Here is a 12,671-nt window from a genome sequence, read left to right on the forward strand (position 1 = left end):
GGGGGACTTGTTGGGGCTCGTACGTGGGGGACTTGTTTGGGCTCGTACGTGGGGGACTTGTTTGGGCTCGTATGTGGGGGACTTGTTGGGGCTCGTATGCGGGGGACTTCATGATCGTTTATTCAATGGATAAACTAGTTCTGCATTGGGAAGTTGGAGTTGTCCACGAACGATCTTCTTTTTCTTCTTTCGTATGGATTAATAACATCGGATTAAAAATGTAATCTTAGATTTGTTTTCACTATTGTCAGCGTGACTTCTACTTGACCGTTTGCTGCTGGAATGTGTTGCTAGACTGGAATGCACTACATCCTAAAACAGGCATTTGTTGAGTTAATATATATTTATACGTATATACAATTTAAACAATTTTCTATGTATTTAGCTTATTTCACAGTGTCCCCTTGCTCAAATGAGCTTCAGGGCTCCACTAATTTTAATGTTGAAACTAAGGGGTGAAAATTACACATTCCTATGTTATCAGTCTCGCCATACAATGACTGCTGTAGACTTCGATAAGGTGCTATGTTGTCAGGGTATGTAATTTAACACTTATGGTAATGGTTCACGTGTTGGTCATCTAAGTCATCATGAGGTAAACTGCGTGTTTGTATTGTTCATGTATGCATAAAATATGCATTTAACACCACAATTGATGCCTCTCTCAACAGGTTAAAGACAGGCTGTCAAGTGTTTCTTTATTCTATGATATCAGCTTGAAAAGATTTCTGTAAGTAACACAAATTTATTTGACAAAATCTGAATACCTGTACTCAAATTAGCATTAAGCAGTGCTCATATGTATTTATAGTCCTGATGGGCGCCACGGTGGTGAGATATTGGCTTCCTCGCCTGGTATGCGGGGTCTTGAGTTCGACCCGATCCTGACTCCCGCTCTATATTTGGAGTCTGCACATTCTCTCCGTGGATGCGTGGATTTTTGTCCGGGTCCTCCGTTTTTTCCTCCACATTTACAAAACAAGCGTTTCGAGTATTTGGCTGCTATGAATTTCCACGTGATAAACCACTTCGTTGAGCTATAATTTGTGGCCAGGTCGCTTCTGGAAAAGATCTACACAGCTCAGTAGAGTTGTAAGGCTCACTGTTGGGGACCAGTGTTTCCCTAAGACGCCACAGCCACTCTTGACCTCCCATTGGATGGGATGGTGGACCCTCATTTTTTCACGTCTGAATCTTGTGATCTCAAATTCGGGATGTGCTGCACTACCAACAGTATCGTTACTTGGCAAGAGACGTTGTGTATATACTTGAGCATGATCACATTGTAAGAGTTACTAGTGGCTGGCAGAATGGCTCTTGTGTTGTTGTTGTAGAACCCACAGGAATAAATGTAGTTCAGTACACGGTGTCATCACTACCCCACCAGCTGGCTCACCGGGAGGGCAAGTGGCTCACAATCTAAAGATTGCGAGTTCAAATCCTGGTTAGAAGTTAACTTAGACCATCATCCTTCCGGGGTCGATACAATTAGTACCACTTTGTGGGGAAGTCAACAGTGATTATCCGATGGATATACTCGTCGCTGTCATAGGAATGTGAAATATCTACACGGGCAGAGGACTGTAAACTGCAGTTGAGTACTGCCTTAATGCTTGTTTGAGCATGAACTCACTTTGACTTGTATTTGAGTGGCAACCACATGCTGGAGGTGCATATTCATTTGATGCTATTTCTACATTTAAATACTAAAGCTTGTAACATGCTAAAGGTTTATACCACAATTGCTATGTGAATCTCTGTATCATACAACGCCTGTAAAGGGATTGTGTGTATTATTCATATCTGCAGTGACCAAGGCAACAAGGTGTTGTTAACAGAGATGACAGCCAAGTACAACTACACCTCCACCAAGGATGTCATAATGTTCTACGACAACTCGCTCACGCAAACAATAAGAAACAGTTTCAACAAAAGAAAGCGATCAACTGACGTCATCTACCTTGATAATCTGGTGGAAGACTTAGTGGGTGAGTTTCATTGGGTGACATCACTTCAGAAGTGTATGTTACTAGAGAGTGAAGTTATTTTATCATTGACCACAACATGAAATTCTGTATTTTTAGGTTGTCCAATTTTACTTTTTAAAACCTTTACAATCATGTTCTGTCTGAAGCCCTACTCATCATGAGTGCAGCCAACACGTCTCCTTGTATTAACCTGTCCCTCCCTCCTCTACGTTGCTACAGTTCCCAAAGACGTACTCCTCAACTACTACAGCTGCGACACAGAATTGAATGGCTATGTCGTCGTCTTCGACAGCGCACAGGGGGTCATCTGCAAGTCCCCGTGCAACAACACCAACTACTGCAAAAACGGTGGCACCTGCCAGCACCTGGCAGCTGGAGTCCAGTGCACGTGAGTTATGGAATTCAGCATCATCAGCCATAATCAATCCACTGCTGGATGGAGACCTCCCCATTTCTTTGCTGCAATGCAATGATCCATCTACACACCAACCGATCTCATCGCTCCATATCCTCGGTAGACGTCTTCTCAGACGCGCGTCCATTCGGATTGGAATTTGCGATGGAATTGTGCACATTTTAAGTGAATACGTTGTTGAATGCTGGGCTGAAGGTTCATAATGCAAAGTATCCAGCAACATCGAGCACAATAGATGGTAATGCAGATGCATTTCTGGCACCTTTATTGAATTGAGCTAGATAATAGGGATCCATAATAGAGGTTTTGGGGTTAGATCATTTAAATATATAAATGTGTCGTTAAACCCGCCACCACCCGACACAGCCAATTAGTAAGGGTTGTCACGTAAACAGAACATGCCAAATCGTTACTAGTACAGCACACGTGTTTGTTGGTGAGCAAAGCCACAACATTTACAATCTGAGGACGATGTTTTGCCAGTAATTACAACTAGCTTCATCAGGCGACAGCTAGATTTGTAGAGAAATCCTCCTGTTTTTTTCCTTAAATAGAGGGGTAGATGTGATGACAACACTTATGAGCAGCTTCTTGCGCGAATTGGGGGGAGGGATCAATGAATGCATATAAATGACTATCGGTATCCAATGCCAATAAGGTAATTTGTATGGGAATCAACGTAAATTATGCATGTGCATTACGCAAATCCATTGCTCTTGTACTTCCTGTCAATTGTGTGCACTATTGTTCAATGGTAATCCCTATTGAAGTATGGTGACCTGTTTAGGCATGCATTTAAACAATGTATTACTTGATGATTCGCTTCCAAGCAGCACCAAGCCTGTAGCTATCTGAACGGTTAAAATTATTTTTATTTCTCTCAATTTCGATAAATTCTCTAATTAGCCTTGGCCAGTAGTAACTAGTTTTGCACAGAACTTCAACATTATCAAAATCAATTGACCGTCCTTGTTGGCACGCGTGTTCTGCCTCTGCCGATAGTTGTATTTGGGAGTATTTAATATTTATTTGGTGTTCTTGTAGTCTCGTGCTGATCATTCGTCCTGACTGCCCAACATAGCATTGCCAAACGTGCAATGAATCCAGTACACACCTCCTGTTGATAGCTTCGGTAATACATCTTTTGTACCAGATATTATTTTGTGTACGGTGCCAAATCTGACTCGGATGTTTTGTTTTTCCAAACATCTGGCTAGTTTATCAGTTACTCCCGCAATGTACAGTATTTTAATATATATATTGGTCGTGAAATCCTACGTATTAAATTAAGCAACACCGTTGATTTGTTGTTGTGTTCCTTTGACAGATGTCCTGCAAACTTCAACGGGCAGTTCTGTGAGAATGATGTGACCGGAGTGAGCCGTGGAGTGTTCTTTGGCGTGCTGTTTGGAGTGCTGGGAGGATTGCTGCTGCTGCTGCTGGGGCTGCTGGCCTTCTGTCTCTACAAGAAGAAGAATAGCTCACTCTTTGATGACAAGTAAGAACCCACACACATTTTCCACTGAATATGCACCGTCTTTATCAAGTCTACAGGGTATATGGGCATATACACTCATCCACGAGCAGAGTTTTACTGTCAGATTTAATGATGGAAATACGAATGCATGTTACACAGATTATTTTCTGATGAAATCGGTGGCATTCGTTCCTAAGATATGCATTAAATAGTTAAATTTGCTTGAAAAATAGGTGCAGTTGAAATTTCAAGTGATGTGATTATTTTGCTTTTTATCTTCATTCCAGACACAGCATCCTGCGATCTTCGTCAAGAGGAAGCTATATACCCTGTAAGTATTACTCTAATTCACAACACATGTAGCTCACATGTTTTCCTGATTTCTACTCCGTGTGTTGAAATTACATTTCGCGTCATTATCATGTTGTGCACTGGTCATTTAAAACTACTCCTTAAGTTTAATTTGGAAAAATCCTTTCTAGGGCTGTCATCAATGAACGAATCAACTCTGCAAGGAAATGTACCGGGCATTACTCTTAAAGGCTTGAAAACTAAACTCGATAACATCGATATAAGCTCCAAGGTAAGCACATTCACACACAGACAAAATAATCTGGAGGAGAATTACTTGTTCAATGCAGATGTGGATGTTGAAATGCAGGGTCCAATAAAAGGCTTTCTGTCAAAGGCTTCCAGTCAACCTTTGCTCAGTGGGAAGTCTCCTCTGCTGCCCCATAGTCTGGATCTCCCTTCGCCCCCAGACGTCCTTGCTGTTGACTTCCTGCCCTTGTTCAAGTCCGGGCTCAAAACCTCTCTGTCTATAAACGAGTGCCTCTTTCACTCTTAAAATAAATGCATATTTATTGTTGCTGTGCAGTGTCTTGTAATACAGTTGCATTTAGATTTTGTATGAATCTAAATTAAATTGTAACTGTGTTGTATTTCACATCACTGTGTGATATATCGTTAGCAATATTTGTGTCCAGGTATAAGCACACAAAACAAAATATGAATGTTGCCACTTGGTCTTCACATACAGCCTAAGTCAAACCTCTTGGCTACTATGTCTTGTTATCATTTTATGGTTTCCTCACACTGCAATGTGGTCTGAAAGTAGCATCTTGCCATTACAAAAGTATAGGCAGACAGCACTTTGCTCGACCCTGTGGAACGCCTATTCGTTATAGCACACTTTATCCTGGAGAACATTTTGACTCACAAAAATAAAACGAAATAATCTCAAAAGCTCTAATGAGTGAGAATGAGAAAATATGCCCCTCCCCCCCTCTTATACGCTCAGCCAATGAGAGCGACTTGCGCTCTGATGCAATCAGACCCCAGCCCCCGTGATTCGATTATAACGATTCGTATTCACAAGATCACATTGAAAAAAACTATTTTGTCTGGTCAGGTGAGAACTGACGAGACTGGGATAGTCTCTGGCTCCACCTAAAAGCAGCTCCCCCACCACTGCCTTGTAGGACAAGTACAGTAGAATGCACATGCCTCAATTAAGTCCTCATATATTGCTCATACGAAAGAAATAACACCGTTGGGAATGCATCGCGAAATATATGCAATTATATAATGACTTCTGTTAGTGCTGATTCCATGAGCGTTTCTTGAATGCTAAGCGAGGTCATGCCTGTAAGATGTTTGTACATTTTCCTTGTCCAGTTAAACCAAGAACTCATTAACTAGCAAACAGTTGTGTCTTCAATATTATGTTATGTTATTATTATGTTTGTTTACCCAGGAAATCCTCACTGAGCCTCAAGACTCTTTTTCAGGAGGGTACTGCTAAGTTTGTGCAGTCGGGGGCGATGTCGCTGCTGTGTGTAATCCCAATTAAGTAACAACGGTATTGGGGATTTTCTTTTTTCTTTTAATCTGTCAAATGCGCTATCTAATATCTGGTTTGTATGTGGAGCAGTTTCAAGTTTGCACGTGAAAAACTACGCTTTGTTCATTGAAGATGCAAAAATAACAGAAATTGATCTCACTAATTGCTCTGCCCTGTGCATATTTTTTCATGACCAGATTTTCACCAAGCGCCCGACCATTGTGCACCCCAAGCCAATGGACCAGGATTCAATGAGCAGTCAATGAGGAGACGGTTTCCCCGTGGTGACGGCGGATGACAATGACTCTCAAGCCAAATGAAGACTGTGACAGAATCCCTGAAACGTGACGACGCATGGCGAGGTCCCCGAGGGCCCGCCCAACTTGAGCAACGCCGTCACATTCCCATCGTCCCATAAACACCGCGAATACAGTTCTACAAATATTTTAAATAGAAAAATACATTCTTCAAAACTGGAAAAATTCCTTATAAACCGATGCAAGTGAATGTAAACTTTAATTTTTACTATAAACTAAATTTATTTCATGGTTATATCGCATATATCTATAACATTGATATTATAAGCCAATAATATATTTTAGATACATATATTTCTGTATTGGAGTGCATAGATGACGAAGTGAGAGTTTACCTGGCTTTGGTGGTTTAAACTCCGATTGCGGCAACATTTTTGATAGTGCTGAAGGGAATCTGTAAAAGTACTGCTTTTGCTGACACCCTGAATGTTAAAGTGGTCTGGGACATTATTATCCAGATTTTGTCACTGTTACGGCCAAATCTAAAAACTTTAATTTTTCAGATTTTTCTTTTAAAATGAGTCACTTTGTTGGGTTTTTATCATTTAGGGCACTTCCATTGTGATCTAGAAGCGTCCTCCAGTTTACCACACTGCCACAACGCTGACGTTCACGTTTACTTTAGTTTTTAATTATCAGGGGAATCTCATGGGTATCTGTAACTTTTTGAACTTTGTAAGAAATATTTTATTGACAGGCAATAGGCTGCACCCAAAACATTAACTATATGGAATCTATGCCATCGCTGAAGGGAGTAATGTAAATGTTCACGTGAACAACACTGAGTAACAACAAAATACTATTTGCACATTATTTTCCAAGCTAAAACTTTTATCCATTGCACAATGTTTACACACACCAAATCAAATATTTCTTTAATATATTGAAATAAAATATATAAAAAAAATTAATGTATGTTAAATTAAGCACAAGTTACAAATAAAATTAATATAAAATAAACTGTTGTGGTGGATCGTATTGACAATACAATATGGGTATTGATGGCACATCAGAGACCGTTGCCAATGCTTTGAGAATTAATCACAGCATGTACAAGCAGAAGTGTATTTCCATACGTGTGTAGTGACAGCGCCGATTGCTGTCCAGCAGCGGCAACTGCGGTGGACAGTTAGCCCCAGTTCCTCTGCCGGCAGGGCAGAGGAACTGGGGCAAGGGTCATGGAAGACCTCATAGGGAGGCCCCTGGGACCCTCTGGTGGGTTCGAGAAGGGAGGCGCGGCTAGGGCAGAGCCAAGCGGCGCCGAGGGGAATAAAAGCAGTGGAGTGCCCAGAGAGCTCCGGGCTGCCGGTTCCCGGGAGTGGACTCGTCTCGTCTCGTCGCCGCTTTCGTCGCTTTCGTCGCTGCCGCCTTCGCCCGATCATTGCACAGCCGGACAGTGGTTGGCTGTCTTGGTCGACACCGTCGGTGCAACGCGGTTAGGGTCGTGTCTAGGCCGGGCTGTACGGCAGCGTGTTCGAGAGAGAGGAGGCCGGAGTTGGTGTGGACGGTGCCTCCTGCAACTACCTCGTCTGAGTGTGTGCACCAGACACCACATGCACACACATGCCGGGAGGAAGGAGGACACTACACATGCCACATTGACTCGATGCGTACATTCTTAGTGTACCGGGTGTCCATAAAGGTCCCACCCATGAAAGTACTACAGGGATCTGTGAGCTCAATCGGTGTTCATATTCCTTCTCGGCAGTGAACATTTTCTCGTTTGTTAAGCCTCTACAGTCTACACCCCACGTGTTTGCCATTGCATTGGCGACACGTATCGAGATGTGAGAGTCACAGGTGTTGCCAGCATCGCAGGTGTTTACAATGCCTCTGCAGTTTGAGATCACGCAAGCTATTTGTTATCCTTTTTTTGCAAACACGTTATCTTTCACTTAGCCCCCCACTCACACACACACACGTGTCGTGCGCCGAGTTGCAGTGTTCTCACTCTAGGCTGCAGGTGGCGCTAATAGCACAGCGCAGAGCTACCACAGTGGCATTACGGTTGGGACATTGTACAGGCTGATCCACATGCCTTGTGACCACCATTAAATTATCTAAAACGTAATACTGTGTATTTAAAGTAATGTTTATTTAAAACAAATGAATATGCGAAGGAAAACAGGTGTCAATTCATTGGGGGTCACAAGACATCTGCACCACAATGGAATTGCAATCCAGAGGACGCCGGTTCGATTCCTTCTCCCGGCGTGGCAGTCAAAATGATGGGGATAGTTTCTCAAATCTCTCTGCTGCTGCCTCTTCTACGGTGGCCACGGCGTGTGCCCACCGTAGAAGAGGAGGCCAAATCCCCTCGAAAATTTGCTCGAGCGGAGGCCTGGCCGTGGTGTGAGCAATCATTTGCAGCTCTGCACCTTTGCCCGGTTTTCGCAATGCATCCACATTGTACCCTGAGCTCGCGGGGAACTGGCCTTGAATGGCGTGCCACAATGCAATCTTTTAGTTTAGTATTCCTTGTATAGGAGTGGTGGGAGGGAGGGAGGGAGTGGAGGAGCATCGGTTAGCGTATTGCACGATAAGCCCAACAACCTGAATGATTCCCGGCCACGGCAAACTAACATCAGTGGACAATGATATCAGAACCCATCTTCACTAACCCGAACTGACCAGCTTGATGAAATGTGGTCAAACAATTGCCATGACCGGCGTCTGTATTCCTTCAGCAGGAGTTGACCTGTCCCGAGATGTGGCACTGATGTTGCTGTGTAGGACCAGTTCAGGAGACTGCGCGGTTTTCATAACAGGCTCAGGTGCTCACCGATAAATGTCGGGCTCTGGTTCTGAGTTACTCAGAATCCGAATATTTTGACTGCAAGAGAAATCCGATTACCTATGAAGCTCTTTTTCACAGATGTCGAGTACGGGGGGGTCAGTCTAACCCTAACCCCATATTGTATTATCTCCCTTTTACCCCCCGTCCACTCCGCTGCTGCCTTCTGTTCAAGGCCCCCATTCAATCCTCTGCCCATAACGCACACACAGAGGATGTCAGGCAGTCCAACATCAACACGTGACCCGATGGCAAACACTTGATTTGTAGACCACTGCCATGCGTAGGTGATTCATCTTTGACCAAAATACCTCGCCAACCAGTGATCCTGTGTAATTACTTTTGGTTACTGAACCAGGCATTTCATGCGCAATTGGAAAAATATCGAGACGTCACGGCACATTGAGAACATTGTCAAGGGCTGCCCGCCTCTAAAATACAGCGCTGGCATCATTCCACTTGCAGCGCACACCCGAGTCCCCTGGTGAGTGGTGGGTTCCACCGACCGGGGACTCCTTGGTTGTTGTAGTTGTTGTAATTGTTGTTGTTGTAATTGTTTTAATTTGTATTATTGTTGCGCCCCGCGCTGTGCCTCAGTGTTGCTTTGTCGGCTCTAACCAACCTCCTTTGGTTGCCACCTGTCCAGGTTTGACCCGGATAGTTCGTAAATTGACGCGTGTGTTCGGGTGATAAGAGCTGATTTGTACCGAAGTCTGGTACCCCCATCGCGTTGCGCGCGAATATTCCATAGGCGAGCACAGATGACTGATTGAGGTCTATGGTGGACAATCTGGCGACCCTAGCCCCCCCCCCCCCATCACTCTGCCCCCACCCCTCTATCCTGATAACTCTACGATTGTAAAGGAGCATCTTGAGATACGATTGCAGATCGTCTCTCGATGCCACGTTCACTTCCGCAGGGCTCTCTAAATGGACGGCGGCTTATCGTCAGGCAGGCCAGACGTAATGGTTATGTATTGTCACTTGCTCCACTCATCGCCTAATCTGGACGCATACCTGAGTATTTTGTAACGTCGATAGGAAGAATGCACGGCATTGCATGGCCCGTGAGTGAGGGTGTGACGACATGCGGGGCGACAAAGCTAACCCCGGGACGACACCTCCCCTCTCTCCAGACCGCATTTAACTCAGAGCCGAGCAACACCTTAAATTAACACATTCAAATCAATTACGCGCAAAGATCGAAAACCACACCATGTCTAAGCTGAACTTCACAAGCAAGAATATTACAAGATGTGTTGTCTTCATTGTGACGCTGTGGGTTATTCTGCTATGCAGCGGTGAGTAGCAATCAAGAGTAATTATACACGGACAATTGAGACTAGTTGTAAATGGTTTGACAAGACAAGGGCTTTCTATATAATATTAATTTTAGTGAGATGTTATTTGTGTATTACCGTGATATATATACAAAATAAGGTACTTTAAATATTGTTTGAGTCCTACTCACAATATTTAGAAAATATTCCTTGTATCTTGTCACTTGTTAATTTGTAAAGAAAATAAGGAAAATATTTATAGTTTCAGATGATAAAATGCGAGCTCTCCAATAAGAGGAACAGAATGCTCTCGAGACACAGGGCGCGTGTGTGGATAATGTGTTAGATATTGGTGTATCTGTTAGATGTTGGTTAATGTGTTAGATGTTGGTTTATATGTTATATGTTGGTTAATGTGTTAGATGTTGGTGTATCTGTTATATATTGAGTGTGTTAGATGTTGAGTATGTTGGGTGTTGGTTAACCCGAACCATGCACCACACCGGGCACTTTGTGGCTATTGTCCGAGAGCTAACACCAAGTCCTACTTCACTCGTGGGCTCCACGCGAGGTGGTTCTGATTTCCCTCGTGTGGCCGATGAGAGTGCGTTGTGAGATGACCGCTTGATTGCGTGGGGCTACAGAGTACTTCACTTTTATTGAGCATACGAATAACTGATGAGGACGAAGGTTCTGCTCCCAATGCCTGCTCGGGGTCACGGTCTAAAGCTCACAGTTAAGTTTGCCAGCTCGCCTCAAACAGGAAAGACTTATCACTTACACAAACTATATTTGGTGTTAACCATTTGACCTTGGTGCACAAGGATAACATAAATTCCACACATTTGTTAATACATTCCTCTGAAAGGAAAACAACTCTATAGTAGGCAACATTTCTTCATGGCACATGAAGAGCTATTGCCCGAAACGTCATCCATTTTATAGTTTAGTTTTTCCTTTTAAGAGTTATGGACGAATGCTTGTTCCTCCCGCTAATAAGGACCGGCGAGTTACTCTCTCACTCTGAAGGAACATTTGCCAATATCAGGTGACCATGGATATTTCACTGTATCAGGATCATTACTGCAGTATTTGTATCACCGGGAATCTTTGGGTTTAAAGCAAGCGAAGGAATGTAGAGAGATACGTTCGCAGACAGCTCGCTAGCCTGACCCTGCTGATGAGACACTGCATGTCAAAACCCCGCTCCAGCGTTGTCTTGATTTATAAACCAAGGGTGCCAAAATTAGGCACTTCCATAAAGTTATAAGGCTGAAGGGATGTGTAAATATACTGCTATTTATTTAATGGAGCGACAGATATGAGAAGCAGATGTCGCCTGTTTAGTTACTTTGTAACTTATACAGGTAGTCCCCGAGTTACAATGCTCCGACTTCCGATATTTCGATCTTACGATGGCGATAGCGATACGAGAAAATTGCCATCAACAACTTAACATCGTTCAAGTATGCAGACGACGGACATAATCTTGGTGAGTCCAGTACAATATTATATGTGACGATACGTTCAATGCATGTATGATACGTAGCTTTAGCAATTTCATTTGAAGGTTAACACGATACGATACGTTCAATGCATGTTAAACGTTTTTATAGCAGATAGGATTGTTTCCTGGAAAAACTTTCTATTAAATTGCAGTTCATATAGGTAGGCTAAGCATTTACCTTTTTTACTTTACATTTTACTGTGCAATACAGTATTGTAATTAATAAATACATACAGTATCTAGTTTATACCGTACGGTACTGTAAATTGCTCTGTTTTGCTCAATTATCACCATTCTTTAAGACTCCTGGGTAGGCGAGGCCATCTTCGACTTACGATATTTTCGACTTACGATGGGGTCGTCGTAACGCATCTCCATCGTAAGTAGAGGACTACCTGTATTCGCCACAACAACCCGAATGCTGATTGTGCAATCGTAAGACGGCAATGCTCTTCTTTGTCACAGCAGACGCAAGCTCAACATCTGGCACGGAAGAGACATACACACCGTCTGCGGATGAATTCACGTTCGCGGGAACAGGTAGGCACTCTTCCCTTCTCACGCACGGCAATTTGTTTGGGAGCTCAGTGCCAAAGTCTGGGTCTGCTCGGCACTGCTGCTGATGCTGCTGCTGCTGATGCTGCTGATGCTGCTGCTGATGCTGATGCTGCTGCTGATGCTGATGCTGCTGATGCTGATGCTGCTGCTGATGCGTGTGGGCGCGACGTGCGAGGAGCGTTCGGCAGCACAGTGGGGAGCACGGCTGGTGTGCACCTGCCGGCCATCTCGATCAGTCAACCCATAGCACATGGATCTGTTCCGTGACATCCTGCCAGTGAGCCTTCGATACTTCACGTGGCCTCAAGGTGCACCTCGTCTGGCACAAGCGCCATGGTGACATCATCGTCACTTAGCGGCTGCTGCTGCTGCTGTTGTTGTTGTGTCTGTGACCGCCGCTCCTCTTCTTTGCAGACGCTACCGAGACGCCGCCAGCCGTGAACTCCACAGAGGAATCAACAGACGACCCGGGTGAGTAACCACCACGACCCA

At 43.9% G+C, this 12,671-nt stretch overlaps 1 protein-coding gene across 16 annotated transcripts in view; it reads left to right on the forward strand.

Moving 5' to 3' along the window:
- The first annotated feature begins 9,982 nt into the window (after positions 1-9,982).
- LOC144728469 (uncharacterized) overlaps positions 9,983-12,671 on the forward strand; it is a 63,057-nt gene continuing 60,368 nt past the window's right edge. For 15 of the 16 annotated variants that reach the window (XM_078607935.1, XM_078607950.1, XM_078607951.1 and 12 more), the window contains exons 1-3: positions 9,983-10,135; positions 12,087-12,161; positions 12,594-12,650. In XM_078607935.1, coding sequence (XP_078464061.1) covers positions 10,051-10,135; positions 12,087-12,161; positions 12,594-12,650 — 217 coding nt within the window. In that variant the 5' untranslated portion in view covers positions 9,983-10,050. The remainder of the gene's footprint in view (positions 10,136-12,086; positions 12,162-12,593; positions 12,651-12,671) is intronic. The other variant, XM_078607936.1, reaches the window with a different exon arrangement.

The sequence above is a fragment of the Lampetra planeri genome, chromosome 28, assembly GCF_965212315.1.
Source record: "Lampetra planeri chromosome 28, kcLamPlan1.2.h2, whole genome shotgun sequence".
NCBI classification, from domain to species: Eukaryota; Metazoa; Chordata; class Hyperoartia; order Petromyzontiformes; family Petromyzontidae; genus Lampetra; species Lampetra planeri.